The sequence below is a fragment of the Macrobrachium rosenbergii genome, chromosome 33 (assembly GCF_040412425.1).
Source record: "Macrobrachium rosenbergii isolate ZJJX-2024 chromosome 33, ASM4041242v1, whole genome shotgun sequence".
NCBI lineage: Eukaryota > Metazoa > Arthropoda > Malacostraca > Decapoda > Palaemonidae > Macrobrachium > Macrobrachium rosenbergii.
The window spans coordinates 4,920,001-4,937,500 of record NC_089773.1 but is presented as its reverse complement, the minus strand read 5'-3'; the positions used below and the strand labels follow the sequence as shown (position 1 = coordinate 4,937,500).

Here is a 17,500-nt window from a genome sequence, read left to right as displayed (position 1 = left end):
TAGGTAATAGTTTTCTGTACAAGGGGAAAATGAGGCAGCACGGTGTTTACTTGGCAAAAGGACCTATCCCGGATGGGTGGGTCTTACTTCGGCAATTGAGAGAGAGAGAGAGAGAGAGAGAGAGAGAGAGAGAGAGAGAGAGAGAGAGAGAGAGAGAGAGAGAGAGAGAGAGGATATCAGATATCAGTAAGTTCTCTCTCTCTCTCTCTCTCTCTCTCTCTCTCTCTCTCTCTCTCTCTCTCAAGTGTATATGAATGGGTGAGAGAGATAATGAGACTTCTATTTTCGAGAGAGAGAGAGAGAGAGAGAGAGAGAGAGAGAGAGAGAGAGAGAGAGAGAGAGAGAGAGAGAATTAGATATCCTGGTCTCTCTCTCTCTCTCTCTCTCTCTCTCTCTCTCTCTCTCTCTCTCTCTCTCTCTCAAAGTGTATATGAATGGTGAGGAGATAATGAGACTTCTAATTTCTCTATTGTGTGTGTGAGAGAGAGAGAGAGAGAGAGAGAGAGAGAGAGAGAGAGAGAGAGAGAGAGAGAGAGAGAGCGAGCGTACTAAATTAACCAACACAGAATAGTGATGGGTCTTACCCACATTCCCATACAAGCTACCATAAGACACTAAGAAATTCACTTTCAAGAATTCTCAATTGTGGGTACAGTACCAAGTTGTTCTCACCTTCTCCCAGCAGCTCTTCTCCAGGAAAAGGTCTTCTTGGGTCGCCTCTTGTGTTGTTCCTCTTCAGGAAGGTGTTCGCTTTCAAAATGATCTTCACCCAAAGTAACCTCTTTGTCAGTGTCTGGAGTTTCTACTCGTTTTGGAGTTTGGTCCACAGTGACACTGATGTTATACCTCTGGGTGAAAGTGATACCCCTTTCTGAAGTGGAGACTTCCGTTGTGTGGCTGAACACACTGGAATGTGGATGAATGTATTCTGAATATGCCCTGAATGAAGAATTCTGTGCTGAGGCATCAGGGTTACTGGCGTGCACAGCTAGATCAGGTCCACCTCTTGAACTTGGAGTTCCTCCAGTTCTGCTCTGCGCTTCTTGCTGATGTAGGACTGTGGGATGTCCTGTAGCTGGTTGTCTAAATACTTGATGTGGGTGAAAAACAGAAGGATCTCTGCTGATGTGAGGATGAATAATCCGGTCTCTGTCAGTTGAACTTCTTGAATCCTCTGTGACTCTTGGCTGGTAAAATAACGCTGACTGTGACAACCCATGTGATTCTGTAAACCTGTCCACTGTAGTAGCTTCTGTGGTTGCTGGAAAACTATTTCTACTGGCATTCTGTAGGTGCTCTAACAATCTGCTAGATGCTGAGTCCATAGCTGGTCTCAGAGCTCGTGAACCTTCAGAAGCGTCCACGGCCATTTTACTTCCTCGTACCTCCATTACAGACTGAAAATGGCTGCTAGCAGCAGCCAGAGGATTTACGGGTTTTTTCAGCATGTGAGTTTCACCATGACTTTCTTTACCATCGATGTAATTACCCTGACTGGGTGGAAGGCTATCATGAAATACATGCAAATGAGGATGAGGCTTGTGTCTGTTTCTCTTCACTACTCCATCGCTTTCATCTAACCTGGTGTGTGGGTGGATTGTACCGACTAAGTTCTTCAAGTGGGCATTTCTTTTAGATCTTCTTTTGACTGACCTTCTAACCCTCCTTTTTCTTTGGATCTTTTTCTTCGGCTGCGATGAACTCGTAATTGAGTTGAGTGGGGTTTTGTTATCCAGACGTGCGGGTACGACGCGCACCTGTGGTGGCGTCCGAGGTGCAACCCTACGGTTCACTGTCGTTGATCTGACAATGAGTCTTCTTTCCCAGCTTTTACTGGGACGTATTGCTGGAATAGCTGTGTTTCCCTGTCTCTCATTAGCAAGCATTCTTCTTCGTCTTCTTCTTCTCATCTTCCTGCGTATTTTACCACTTTTGTGATGCTGATTCGGGCCACTCCTGCGGGTGACGGGAGGTTGGTTACCTTTGGCGGAATCCAGGTTTCGCATGACAATGCTCCCACGTCTCTTATGGTTGTTGTAGTTATAATCATTCATGATGCCATGCCTCAAGATGCGTTTTGGTTTAGTCTTCTGTTTCTGGAAGCGTGTCGAAGAATCACGGAACCGCTTGATTTCCCTGGTCCTGGTGGGGTTCGCAGACAAAGGATCCTCAGCTCTGCTTCCGCTGAGAGCCCTCCTTTCTCTGGGCGTCTGTCCCTTGCTGCGACGCCGGGACTTCTTCTTCCCCTTCTGGCCTTTTTTACCTTTCTTGTACATTTTCTTGAAGGGCCATACAGACCTCAGAACTCTTGGGATCTGTGACGTGAAGAGAAGAAGCAGTTATATAGATATAGCTATCTATCATAATACTACTGTATCATGGACAGATTAAACTGAGTAGAGTACTGATAATTGCTGACAGTGAATTGAATCTGTAAGGACTGAAACTTTGCTGTAATTCATATTTATATTTGATGGAAAAATTATTAAAATATGAGCAGGCCTCTGTAATTACCAAAGTTTTTAATTAGAATACTTCTTGGATACAAGAAAAAACTGTAGAGAAGCTGCCATAATTTTATCAGTTCTGCTAAAGCTTCACCTTGCCTTAACCAACGTAGGAAAACTCTACCTCCCCTGACCTTTCAGTGCCTTACACAACCTAACTTTACCTTGAGTAATCGGATCTTTCCTAGATAGTGACCTCAAGGGTTTTTGGGGGTCATTATCTTTATGATATATACAGTCTTCTGTTTATGTTTTTATGGTAATCCCCAACGGGCTTGTACTAAACACGCCGCAAAGGTGGATACATACCGGGTTTAAACCCCTGGGGGTCACTATCTAGGAAAGATATGACTAATCTAACTTGATGTTACCTTACTTAACATAAACTAATTTGACACGGACAAATCTGATTTAATGTTACTTAGCTGGGAGTCTAATAAATCAGCATCGTTTAACAAATAAGAACAGAGAGCAAGCTGTGTGGCATTACCTTAGAGTTTTTGTGTCCCTGTAGAAACGTGATGGTGATGTTGTGAGGTGTGACAGTGAAGTTCACTTTGCCTAGACCCATGAAGAGCTCAGTGAAGTAGGTGGCTTCTGGTCGGCCTACTGCTGATGTCACTAAGCCATTGACAATGATTCCTGAAAATAAAATTACCTTTAATTCTGCTGCTTCTGAACTGGAAATTAGTACCTGAGTGAAGTCTGTCTATTCTCACATGGGTCAAATAATGCCACCTGTCTCTTTATAAAGTTATTTCATTTCAATAACTTACTTCTTTCCTGCTAGTTACAGATTAAGCCAGCCTTGTGCTGGCACGGGGCTCTCGCTCTCTCTAGGGCAGTCAGAAATTCATTGCTAGCTTTGAAACATTCAGTTGTCTGTTCAAGTGCAAAGGTCCACTCCAGGACTCTCATTAACTGTAATACCTTACCACACTTATGGGTTGCCTTGGGAAAGTTACTCAGGCGGGCACAGTGGACTCTCATTAACTGTAATACCTTACCACACTTATGGGTACCCTTGGGAAAGTTACTCAGGAGGGAATAAGTCCGGTTTACTCAGAACCATCTAATCCTTTTTTGGCCCATGCACCCTTTTACTACATATCATAATGTCATTCCTATCCCCCCCTTTCCAAAATTGTCTGCCTCAAAGGGTGCATTCTAAATAATATGCATATACAGTCGACCCCCACCTATTCATGGTTCCGGATTCATGGCTTCACGTATTTGCGGATTCCTCTGTGGAACGTGTATATAGACATTATTCACAGAAACTCGCCTATTCGCGGTATTTTTCATAAAGAAATATTCACAAATTACTGTATCTTCATATCATTTTCGTGACTAAATGCATTTTTTGTGATAAAACTATGAAAATAATCAAGTATAAGCATTTTTCAAGTGGTTTTTGGTGTTTGAACTATTAAAATAGGCAGTTATAAGCATTTTTAGAGGGGTGTCAAGTATTCGGGATTTTAGCTACTGTGATATGTATCTCCCGCGAATACCGAGGGTCGACTGTAATACTAAAAACTCTTGGTCACAATACCCCCTTTGAAACTCTGAAAGTCCCCCTAGGGGGGAATAACCCCCCTGGTTGAGAACCACTGAGATTCTAACCCAATTATAAAACTGTAACAGAAATTTTGTGAATAAGGTCCTTTTCTTATATCATTCGTGCTTTCATCTGACCTAGCTGGAAGCGTGGTGAAAGCTAAAGTGATACAAAGTTCCCTTCACTAGTTGTGCTGACCTGAGTTCTCGTCACGGACCAGGCTCAGCACTTGCCCGTGCTGCCCGTGAATGTCGAAGCAGAAGGGCATGTCCATCCCGGGCACCTGCACCACAAAGTGGGGGTCGTTGTCACCTGTCGGAGGGAATGAGAGAGGTCATTTCAGAGGCTGGTGGGAGGGGCAACCTAATTCTCCCTATTGACTAAAGCATGATGAAAACAAAATAGGTGAGGGGATTGAAAAAAATGGCGGGTCCCAACGTCAAGACGAAGTGGGAAAGATTCCCCTCTTCGAACAGAAATAGGATAAGAATTCCAATGAGAGACACAGTCACCATTTTAACGATGGAGATTGGAAGAATCAGGGATACAGAGGTAAGAAGAGAATGACAAAGTTCAGATGTGATGGTATAATCAAATCGTTATTATGTAAAAGTAAACAAACTGGCAACTTGAGGCCACAGTAACTGAACCTAGGCTTGATGGGAAAAGGAGCAGACAAAAAAAAGGGGAGAGGGAGAGGGAGAGGGAGAGGTGGGGAGGGGGGAGGGGTGAATGGTTGACCAAAAGCAGGGGTCCTGGATAACTTCCATGGCCGTCAAGGCACCCAGACGTTTCAAATCATCCTCCAGATTCCTTCATACATGTTTTATGAATTTGCTTCCTTCAGTGAAAAAAAAAGGGAATAGATGATTAATGAATAACAGGTAAATAACGATAACAAGGAAACATGCAATTGTTTACTGACATGAAAACCAAATGAATGAAAAATCAAGAAATACAAAAAAGGAAGTAAAAAATACGCTTGAGGAAATAAATGGGAGCATGAATGAAACAGCAGAGAAATATATAAAATAAATATTGCAAAAGATGAACAAATCAATAAATGAATAGAAGTTTTTGCACGTTGCTCATCCGTGATTCAGAAATGTACAGACGAGGCAGTGGCAGGTAAACACATTGCCCAAACGAACCACCAAAGGTATTATTAAATATACAGTCATAGAAGGGTGGATAAATAGATCATTAATAAAAACATTAATACACATATAAAATATGGAATATAGTATTTAGGCCAAAGGCCAAGCGTTGGGACTTATGAGGTCATTCACTGCTGAAAGGGAAATTGACAGTAAGGAGGTTTGAAAGGTGTAACAGGAGGAAAACCTTTAGCAGTTGCACTATGAAATACTTGTTTGATGAAGAGGATGGAAACACAGATGAAAGAAAGAGAATATGAACGGAGGTACAGTAAAAGGAATAAAGAGGTTGCAGCTAAGGGCCAAAAAGGACGCTGCAAAGGCCTAAGTGCACCTGCAGTGCAATGATGAGGTACACTGACGGCACTACAACCCTACAAGGAATACGCAAATAAAAAGTCGAATGAATAAAATACAAGCAATTCAATCAAAGCGAAATCAAGCAAACATGGAAGACAGAAATATCAAGCGAGCAAAGACGAAGAACCTACCGAAGGAGAACCTGTTGTTGCTGGCCGTGTTGAGCCTGGTGCTGAGGGGCGCCGGAAGCGTCTTGGCGAATTCGGCCTCGCTCAGGAGTGCCAAGTGGTCGTAGAAGAGCGTCAGGGTGCCGGTGTTCGACTTCTGGTATCGGGATGCGGATTTGTGGCTGAGGATGCTCTGCCCTTCTTGGTGGGCCTCTTCCTCGTCCTCTTCTTCCTCCGGTTTGAGGGAGGTCAGCTTGGTCACGAACTGGAACTGAAGGAGAAGAGTTCTCGGGATGAAATGTTGGTCCTAGATAACGATACCCAAAAACCCTTGAGGGTCACTGTCTAGGAAAGATCAGAGTTCTTGTTTCCAGTATGGAAACTTTGGATTTTTCCTAGACTTTGTTGGGGGTCGTCATCTAGGACTAATATTTCTTGGGGGTCATTATCTTTATGATATTCACATTCTTTTGGGATCTTTCCTAGATAGTGACCCCCAAGGGTTTTCCGGGGTCGTTATCTGGGACTAATATTTCTTGGGGGTCATCATATTTATGATATTTACAATCTTTTGTTCATGTTTTTACTGTAATCTCCAATGGGTTTGTACTAAACACGCCGCACAGCTGGATACATGCCAGGTTAAAACCCTTGGGAGTCACTCTCTAGGAAAGATCCGAAACTTGGCGCCAAAGTGTAGTTTGGGTACCGTAAGAGTATAACACTCAGTGAAAAACCTCCTGTTTACGATTTTACTAGGCTATCAAAAACTATCTTTGATGGAAACCGATTGCGTTTAAAATATTCTATAAGAAAGGTAACTTCACTGTGAAAAGATTTCCAACTAGATGGGAGGTGAAGAAAGTCGTTTTTTGACGTTCTGGTCACCAGGCATAACAGTAATTTTACTACCACGATTTTTGGAAGAAAAGGCTCTTACAAGATTAGGTGCCAGTTTTTACAACTATTGCTTTTATAATTTTGAGATTAATTCTGTTGCGACTCTCTTTCACAGGGACCTTTCCCTGACCTCCACTTGGAAAGCTTTTCACAATGAAGTTACCTTTTTTTTTTTTTTTTAGAATATTTTAGATGAGATTTTTTCCCTTTAAAGGAAGTTTTTGATAGCCTCAATAAAATACTAAACAGGAGGCTTTTCACTGAGCGTTATACTCTTAAAGTACCCAAACACTTTGACACCAAGTTTCCATACTGTCATGATGTCCATTTTAGAAAAAAATTTACCAGCATTAATAAAAAATATTTCGGTGCTTTGAATGTTAAGTTTGTTCCTGTCAACCCCCTGACGATTGGCTCTGTTTTTGAATTTAAGTTTTGTGCTACGATGTCCTCCCTCCAGAGTGGCGTATAAGTATTCATGCCCCAAGTACGAACAGATTCTCATAGGGGGTTAAGTTTTCGTGCTGGGGTAAAACTCTCCAACCCCAAACACTCCAACAAAAGAAGTGATTTTTAGTCATCGCCCTGGGGGAGACGCGAACCCCCTGTGACATCTGGGTGGCGTACCGCGACACTAACTACTAGATACCAGCAGACCGGATACTAATGACGATAGAGATAAGTAAACTTGCTTACCTGCAGCGCTATCTCGAGGGCACGAAAGTTCATCTCCGCCTTCAGGTTTCGGTCCTCCACCACCTCTTGCATCTCGAGTAGGTCCTTGATAAAAAAAAATGTAAATATATAAATATATATATATATATATACATATATATATATATATATATATATATATATATATATATATATATATATATATATATATATATATACACAAATGTGAACAAATTCAAGTTGCACGAATTCAGATTTTTATTGGAACCTAACTAATGGTCAAGACATTTTCCGACTGAGAAACCCGGCAAAAGTGTTTGTTTATTTTTTTATGTAAATAAGTTTTCAAGCTTTTATGTGTAAATTAAATATTAAATATTATTAAAAGTAATAATTTCTCTCTCTCTCTCTCTCTCTCTCTCTCTCTCTCTCTCTCTCTCTCTCTCTCTCTCTCTGTCAAGTAATAATTCATAAAAAATTTCACTCTCTTAAGTAAGGACAACTGTTCTCTCTCTCTCTCTCTCTCTCTCTCTCTCTCTCTCTCTCTCTCTCTCTCTCTCTCTCTCTCGCAATACTGTAATTCATAAATAATGTAACTTGACATTTCAAGTAAGGACAATCTCTCTCTCTCTCTCTCTCTCTCTCTCTCTCTCTCTCTCTCTCTCTCCGTAATCTGTAATTCATAAATTATAACTTGACATTTCAAAGGATAATCTCTCTCTCTCTCTCTCTCTCTCTCTCTCTCTCTCTCTCTCTCTCTCTCTCTCTCTCTCTCAATGTATACTGTAATTCATAAATAATATAACTTGACATTTCAAGTAAGGATAATCTCTCTCTCTCTCTCTCTCTCTCTCTCTCTGTGTTATTCTCTCAGTCCCCGTAAATAATTTCACTCTCTTAAGTAAGGACAACCCTTGAACTAGGCGATTCTTTACCATTCGTGTTGGTTCTCTCTCTCTCTCTCTCTCTCTCTCTCTCTCTCTCTCTCTCTCTCTCTCTCTCTCTCTCTCTCTCTCTCATAGTTAGCGCTCACACATTTTACAACTTATTAATTCTCTGTACATCTTTACCTGTACAGTAGATAGTTTAAATTGATCTAATTTGACCTGTATCGTCTACGATAAAGATGTAAATGCGCTAGTGTCCTAAAACATAGAGACATAATAACTAAGAGTTGTATTAGTCAAAATATAAAACATTGTTTGTTCATGAAAAAGCATTTCAGAACAAAGAGAAAGAGACGCAGAATAAAAAAGTTGCGAAAAAGAGGTTGGGATGATTCTAAAAATAGATCGCTTGGAAGGGGAGAGAGAGCCTCTTACAACTCTCAATTTTTATGTAAACCATTTATTTCTCTTTTTTAAGGGCAATGTATTAAGCTAACTTTTAAATGAAATTACAGTAACTTTAATTCCATTTAAAAGTTAACTTAATCATTTGGGAGGATGATTAGGGTCATATTTAGTGTTTAAACTTTAGAAATAAGCATTTATTAGCATTTTTAGAGACCATGAAACTTACGTTTCACCCTGCCAAGGGGTTCTGGAACCTAACCTCGTGTAAGTTCAGTATGACTGTATGTATATATATATATATATATATATATATATATATATATATATATATATACCATCTGGTATATAAATAACATATAGGATACAGGGAGGACACAAATCAGAGATATATCAAGAATTGATGGTAAAAACAGACTGGTACACGAAAACATCTTTATTAGCGCCGACGTTTCAACAACTAAATTTTCAAGGCTGCAATAAAAAGAATAAACCATATTTATACAAAAATCTCTTAAGGACAATTGTTTTTAAAGAGATTTTTGTATAATAAGGCATAACTAAATTACATTGGACATTCGGCTCGGCACAAATAAAAGATGTTTTTATCCACTCTGTAGTCACCAACGTTAGAAGAGTTCAATATAACTCGTACCTTGACCGTGAGATAGGCCCAAGCCTCTCCACATAGTTGTCCCTTTCGACTGCCTTTTCGGGGGCGGATATCCTCGACACCTTCAGTTGCATAGGTCCTTCGTTTCCCCGCCCGGTCACCAAAGGCTGAACTTCCTTCACGCCTTCTCTCAGCTGCCCTGCCAACACCATCTGGTATATAAAAAAAAAGTGGGAACCGTGAGTGATGGTAAAAGAAGTCGATCATTAGAAGTAACCCTTAAAATTGGTAGGAGACCGTTTTCTATGTTATTTAATAAGGCATAACTAAATTACATTGGACATTCGGCTCCCGAGCATCCACTCGATGTTACTTCATTACTGTTACACTTCTTGTAACTACAGGTCACATCAAAACTAGCGCTACTTGTACTTGAAAAGGAGAAACACATCTTCTCTTACGTGTGGGTACAAATATATTTAAAAATAAATCCCTATTGAGATTTATTTATAAGTATATTTAACAAACAGATAGACCTATCAATATACAACAAATAAAACCAGAAATAGTGTATATATATATATATATATATAATCACTATATATATATATATATATATATATATATATATATATATTAACTTTATCACATACACAATCACTGATTAATAATATTAATAACAGAAATAAATATCTCTGCTAGATACCATCCAGTTATTAATTATGTATATATATATATATATATATATATATATATATATATATATATATATATATTACAGTAAGACTGTGAAACCAGGGATTTCACAAAAATCCCTGAAAATTTCAGGGAATTCGTGAAATCGCCAACTCGCTCAGAACATTTGATCCCTGGGGATGGGGTGGCTAGTACTAAACACGATGAGACAGTGAATCATCTACACTGCTTCGCCGTGTTTAGTACTAGCCCCTTGGGGATAAAATGTCCCTAAGTGAATTGGTGATTTTACGAATTCCCTGAAAATTTCAGGGATTTTGTGAAATCCCTGGTTTCACAGTCTTACTGTAAAAAAATATATAAATATATATACAGTAAGAACACAACAAGATTCCCTACCTCATCTCCGGCGTAGAAGGTGGACGGACCCTGTTTAACGATGGAGCTCGTGTCCACCTCATCGTCCATGTACATAATCTCGATGTCTGTCATCAGCGGAGACGAGATCTTGTCGTAGAAACTCTTGAGTTGCTCCGCCGGCTTAGCGTCCTCGTCTATCTTACCCGAGAAGCCTTGATTGTCCGTGCTCACTTGTCTCAGCAGCCTCGAAAAGAATAAAGGTTTTAGGTTAGGTTAGGTTAGGTTAGGTTAAGACTAAAGGGGAAATGTATGATATGGCAATACTAATAATAATTAAAATAATAACAAAACTAGTGATAAAACCAATAACAACAACAATAATATTAATAACAGTACCAGTAAAAGGAGGCATCCTGTTTCCACTTTTTTTCTGTTATATAAAGGTTTTTACAAATGAATTCTATATGGCGCTAAACTATTCTGAGCTTGCGATAGCTCCTGCTGTCATCTCCAGAGTATCTTTGTGATGATGACAGAAGCCATTGTAAGCTGTGAACAGGATAGCAGAAGCTATTGTAAGCTGTGAACAGGATGGCAGAAGCTATTATAGGCTGTGAACAGGATGGCAGAAGCTATTATAAGCTGTGCACAGGATGGCAGAAGCTACTGTAAGCTGTGAACAGGATGGTAGAAGCTATTGTAAGCTGTGAACAGGATGGCAGAAGCTATTGTAAGCTGTGAACAGGATGGCAGAAGCTATTGTACACTGTGAACAGGATGGCAGAAGCTACTGTAAGCTGTGAACAGGATGGCAGAAGCTACTGCAAGCTGTGAACAGGATGGCAGAAGCTACTACAAGCTGTGAGCAGGATGACAGAAGCTACTGCAAGCTGTGAACAGGATGGCAGAAGCTACTGCAAGCTGTGAACAGGATGGCAGAAGCTATCTGCAAGCTGTGAACAGGATGGCAGAAGCTACTACAAGCTGTGAGCAGGATGACAGAAGCTATTGCAAGCTGTGAACAGTATTGTAAACATGAGTGAGAAAACAGAATGAAAATGGGAACAGATCTGACTTAATGAGTCTCTTTTCCTACTATAAAATCATACCTCATATCAGCATCATGACCAAGCCCCAGGGAATGAATTGGCAGCTGGTGGATGTTCGCCTCCCGAACATTTCGTCTGAGCTGAGAGGGCTTCTTCTCGCCCAGGTTGGCCCTCCCGTCCGTCAGGAACACAACCTGCAAATGCTCTAGATAATGTATTGTCTACTTCATGCAAAGTATGTCTGGCGGTTGGTTAGCAAACGAGAGTAAGGGATTGCCCTGGCATAGACCAACTTCAAAAGAAACTGGTTTCGGAATACGAGGAAAAAGTAAGTAGTTGAAGATTTATGCTTTATTCTATGTGTGAAGTTGCTCAGTATGAGCAGGATTTTTGTTTACAGATCAACCAGCCCTACCACAATAAGACATTGAACAAATCTGTCTGTTTGTGTGGTCTTTCTGTCTCTCTCTCTCACACACACACACAAATACAGAATTACCTACAACTTCTCATGTATAAAAATAGAACCATAATAATACCTGTTTGGCTCCTGAAGTTAGGTTGAAGTTATTGACATCCTGCAGAGCCCTGAGAAAGGCCTCATTGAAGTTTGTGCCGCCCAAGGCTTGTAGCCTCTGGATGCGAGTTAAGCTTCGTTCCACTTCTTCAGGCACAGCTTGGAACACCCCAAGCGAAGTCACACGCGTTGAGAACACCAGTATCTGTGGGAGAAATTTCGAGATTAAGAAAAAACAAGTAAAAAATGCGCCAACGTTTCTTCAGTGCAATCGAATTTTCTGCACAGCGTATACAGGGTAATGCTGTATGCCACTCTCAGCTGCGGCCCATGAATTTCTCAGCAAACCATGGTGTCCTGTGTTGCTGTGGTGCCAGATGCATGATCATGGCTAACTTTAACCTTAAATAGATTAAAAACTCTGAGGCCAGAGGGCTGCAATCTGGCATGTTTGACGATTGTAGGGTGGATGATCAACATACCAGTTTGCAGCCCTACTGTATACTGTACCAAAATTGCAACATCTCTACTCAGAGAGTTATGAGGCCCTTGGAACTGAGGCCCTAGAATGCAGTACATCAGAACATAACGTCATTACATTTGCCCCGGAATTTTTATGACTCATACAATGCACAAACCTCATAACAGAGTGCATCACCAGTCTAAACTGTCTTTTTGGTGGTATTAACCCGGTATGTATCCACCTAAGTGTCACCTCCCAGGTGCTAGGACTAAACATGGCTGAGGCTCAATAGGATGCCGTATTTAGTACTAGCCTACCGGGGATCAAAGTATTATATACACCCATTTCTAAATATTTCTATATATCAACAAATTATATCTTTGATCCCCAAGGGGCTAGTACTAAACACGGCATCCCATTGAGCTTCCGCCATGTTTAGTACTAGCACCTCGGAGGTGACTCTTAGGTGGGATACATACCAGGTTAATACCCGTCATAGTTACCTCGAAGGAGTCCTCAGGAGGGAGACTGGTCAATATGGCCCTCATGGCCACCTTGAGCTGAGTCAACTTCCCGTTGTCGTGCATCGAACCCGACACGTCCAGCACGAAGACCGTGTGTGTTGGCAGCTTCGGCAAACCTTCCGGGGAGAAGCGGTGCACAAAGAAATCGCCCAGGATCTGTTGCCAAAATGAGAAGAATATAATATATATATATATATATATATATATATATATATATATATATATATATATATATATATATATATATATATATATATATATATATATATATATGTGTGTGTGTGTGTGTGTGTGTGTGTGTGTGTGTGTGACAATGAACACATGGAAAGGTGTTTCACAGAAATAAGTTTCTGACTTGTCATGGGACTGAAGCCCGGTCTTCTGAGTGAGAGACCAGGACATTAGCAATTCGGACGCAAATGCCCTGGACTCTCACTCGAAAGACCGGAATTCTGTCCTGTGGAGAGTCAAAAATTTATATATATAATATATACATGTCTGTCTATGTGGGTGTTTGTATGTATGTATGAGAGAGAGAGAGAGAGAGAGAGAGAGAGAGAGAGAGAGAGAGAGAGAGAGAGAGAGAGAGAGAGAGACGCAATCCATTCTGAAGAGGCTTCCATATTCATTCATTTAAGCGAATGATAAATCGAATTTCTGAAAAAAAAAACTTTTTATATCATTTTCACAGACTTTCTGAGTTTATTTTCAATGCTTTATTATTTGTACACAGTACAATTTCGGCCGAAGGCCAAGCGCTGGGACCTATGAGATCATTCAGCGCTGAAAGGAAAATTGAGAGTAAGAGGTTTAAAAGGTGTAACAAGAGGAAAACCTCGCAGTTGCACTATTAAACATTGCTAGAAGAGGGTGGAAAGTAAGCTGGAGATAGGATATGAATGGAGGTACAGTAAAAGGAATGAATGGGGTATTAGTACACAGTTTTGTTGTTTACATTAAAACATCTTCATGTTTATTTTAATATGGCTTCCTTTGTTTTCCTCTTTTTCACAGAAATAATGGCATTTTTTACTTTTTATAAATGAATGCCTAACATTTTGATCAATAATAATAATGATATTAACTATTAGGTATTCGCTAAAATCTCCCGTGTTCCTCTAGACCATAATTCCAATCTATCAAATCCTCTTCACGCTTCCGCGTTCTCTGACTCTTACAGTCTCCAAAAACTAAATAGGATAAAAGATATGGAAAAGTGCTTGGTACATCCTTCGAAAAATACCAATTTTAAAAGTCATTTGTATTTTTCCTAGGAAGCGACCCTACACTCGCTTAAATGGAGTTTCTCGTGCAAGAAGGGCTTCTTATTTTAAGTTCTCGCAGTCTAAGCCAAGTCTTATGTGTCCCCAGTCAACCACAGCTGGTCCGCTGGTATAGTGGTTAGCCTCGTGGCACGCCACTCAGATGTCGAAGGTTCGTGTCTCCCCCAGGGTGAGGAGAAGCCACTGACTCTGTATCATGATCAGTTACTGCTGCAGTGTTGGGGGGTCTGCTGCAGCGGGAGGTTGAAACCAATATTCTTTGGAAGCATAAAGGATTTCAAGTCAGCGGCCCCTTTGGTGTGCCTGTTCCTTGTGAATAGGTTTCATCTACTGAAATAATAATAGTAACAAGGCTAAAATCTCGTAACAAGGAAGGACGAAGGACGCTGGGGAAATAATTACCTGCATCTCTCCTCCGTCTGACTTCCTGTCCACGTCGTAACTGACGGAGAAAGTGCTGGGGTCACCGTCTTCGCTGTATACGTCAGCGTCATCGTCACCGGCTGCGCTTTCCTTCCTGACGTCCAAAACTGTGATGTTTTGCAGACTGAAAGATGCTGTTACTTCTCCGGGACTGAGCGTCACCTCCTCCACTGTGACGGAGTATAAGAGTGGAAGGGTGTGAGAAGGTTCATCCTACAAGGCCAGCTTCAACACTTAGTTTATGTTTCACTGTCCCATTCAAAGATTTATTTGATGTTATTCTGGCTGTCCAGCCAAGCATTGCGCATCGTGGCGCGTCCGTTCCAATATTTGGCTCTTTCCTAGATAGTGACCCTCCTAGGGTTTTAACACAGTATGTATCCACCTTTGCGGCGTGTTTGGTACGAGCCCGTTGGGGATGACCATAAAAACATAAACAAGACTGTAAATATCATAAAGATAATGACCCACAAGAAATATTAGTCCTAGATAATGGCCCTCGAACTTTGTTGGAAGTTACTGTCTAGGAAAGATCCAGACATTCTTTCAGTTAATTGAAACAACACTTTTTGAATTACTCTCTCCCCTTTCTCCCAAACCTTTCGAGTGACTCTCACCTTTCACCACCTGGATCTTTCCTAGACAGTGACCCCCCGGCAAAGTTCAGGGGTCATTATCTGAGACTAATATTTCTTTGGGGTCATTATGTTTATGATATTTACAGTCTTTTGTTTATGCTTTTACAGTCATCCCCAACGGGCTTGTACTAAACACGCCACGAAGGTGGATACATAACGGGTTAAAACCCTCGGGGGTCACTATCTAGGAAAGACCCCACCAATTTGTATCCTTTGCTTAGATCCTCTATTTTCTTTAGTGAGCCTACCATTATTTATACTGACTCCCTAACAGCCATACCACTCAACCATGCCTATGAATGCTTCCACCACAAGGTACAAAGGATTTGAAACTAGGCAATAAAAGTAAATTCATATTGAAAATGTGCTTATGCTGAGATCAGTGAATGCATGTACATTAGGATTAAGAGCAAAATTAGATTTTTTATTCCAAGTGAAGGTCTGTAAAAATAGATTGGAAGCAGATATTTACATTAAAGTCCCAAACCTGTAAATCTAGATGCCTTTAGTTACTAAGGAAGTTAGCAGCCTTTCAAATTTCTTCCAAATAATTCATGGACATTTTTAATAATAATAATAATAATAATAATAATAATAATAATAATAATAATAATAATAATAATAATAATAATAAAATCCTAGTGGATCGGAGGGGTAGGTAGGGGATCAGCAGCGTTGGGGAGACATGACACATCCACCCTCCTCCTGCAAACCTGTTTGTCCGCCCCGGGTGGGGCGGGGTAAGTAGGGGATCGAGAGGGTAGGGGAAACACAACGGGCAGCATTGGGTTCCAGCACAGCTTAGCACGTGTCATCAAGCTTGTAATAATAATAATAATCGATAACCATCTTAATCTTGAAAACTACAAAGAATTAAGAAAAACCTTTGAATTTTTCACAGGTTCAGAGTAGCACAACACGAGAAGACAAATGAAAATGGCCTCACCCGTGATATTTTCCTCAGGCGTCAGAGAGGAAGTCCATGGGAGCCTCACTATCTGGAAATCCCGAATTTCTTCCGTTTCGAAGAGACGCAATTTCACCTCCACGTTTTCCAGCCTCTGCAAAGAGCCACAGACATATAAACAGTACTGTAGAAATATTGGATCTTTCCTAGATAGTGACCCCCAACAAAGTTCGGGGGTCGTTATCTAGGGCTAATATTTCTTGGGGGTCATTATCTTTATGATATTTACAGGGATCTTTCCTAGATAGTAACTACCCCCAGCAAAGTTTGGGGGTCATTATCTAGGACTAATATTTCTTGGGGTCATTATCTTTATGATATTTACAGGGATCTTTCCTAAATAGTGACCCCAGCAAAGTTTGGGGGTCGTTATCTAGGACTAATATCTTGGGGACCATTATCTTTATGATATTTACAGGGGATTTTCCTAGATAGTGACCCCAGCAAAGTTTGGAGGTCGTTATCTAGGACTAATATCTTGGGGGCCATTATCTTTAATATATTTACATGGATTTTTCCTCGATAGTGACCCCAGCAAAGTTTGGGGGTCGTTATCTAGGACTAATATTTCTTGGTGCCATCATCTTTATGATATTTACAGTCTTTTGTTTATGTTTTCACGGTAATTCCCAACGGTCTTGTACTAAACACTCCGCAAAGGTGGATACACACCGGGCTAAAACCCTTGAGGGTCACTATCTAGGAAAGATCAGGGTGATGCAAAAGAGGTTGTGTCAATTAAGGTGAAAAATAAAGACACAATACTTTATACATAAAAATGCTAATATCAGATTAAAGAAAGTACAGATGTACTCACACTGATGCAAAGTGAGCTTGTGCCAAATGTTTGTTTAAAAACAGATGACTGAATTAGACTGAAAACAAAAATATATGAAAAAATGCATCGACCATCACCGACTGAAGTTTTCAGTTTCCGATTACCTAATTCTGGTCGATGGTTTTACCAAGTTTCTTTAAATATACTTCAAGGTTCTTTAAATATACTCTGAGTACTGAGTATATTTAAAGGGCCTTGAGTTTTACGAGTCAAACATAACTACGAAGTTTCTGTGGAATGGAAAAATCAAAATGTCGTTCATCGCCTGTTCAGAGATCTGATGAACAGATAAGAAGTCTCTCCATATAATAATAATAATAATAATAATAATAATAATAATAATAATAATAATAATAATAATAATAATAATAATAATAATAATATTCTTGGAAGGTTAAAGAATTTCAAATCAATGGCCCCTTTGGTGGGGTTCTTCCATATGAATAGGGTTCATCCACTGAATAATAATAATAATAATAATAATAATAATAATAATAATAATAATAATAATAATAATAATAATAATAATAATAATAACTTACCTTAGCTACTCCCAGATGAATGTCGAAA

The 17,500-nt window shown here is 40.1% G+C and overlaps 1 protein-coding gene across 1 annotated transcript in view; it reads right to left on the bottom strand.

The window, feature by feature from the left end:
* The window catches only part of LOC136855822 (uncharacterized), a 26,017-nt gene that overhangs the window by 7,606 nt on the left and 911 nt on the right, over positions 1-17,500 (bottom strand). Inside the window, 14 exon segments of the mRNA XM_067133180.1 lie at positions 673-2,315; positions 2,998-3,149; positions 4,267-4,380; positions 5,717-5,963; positions 7,289-7,372; positions 9,215-9,237; positions 9,240-9,384; positions 10,268-10,472; positions 11,338-11,471; positions 11,817-11,999; positions 12,761-12,937; positions 14,467-14,657; positions 16,072-16,186; positions 17,473-17,500. The exon segment at positions 17,473-17,500 is cut by the window's right edge and continues 110 nt beyond it. Coding sequence (XP_066989281.1) covers positions 673-2,315; positions 2,998-3,149; positions 4,267-4,380; positions 5,717-5,963; positions 7,289-7,372; positions 9,215-9,237; positions 9,240-9,384; positions 10,268-10,472; positions 11,338-11,471; positions 11,817-11,999; positions 12,761-12,937; positions 14,467-14,657; positions 16,072-16,186; positions 17,473-17,500 — 3,441 coding nt within the window.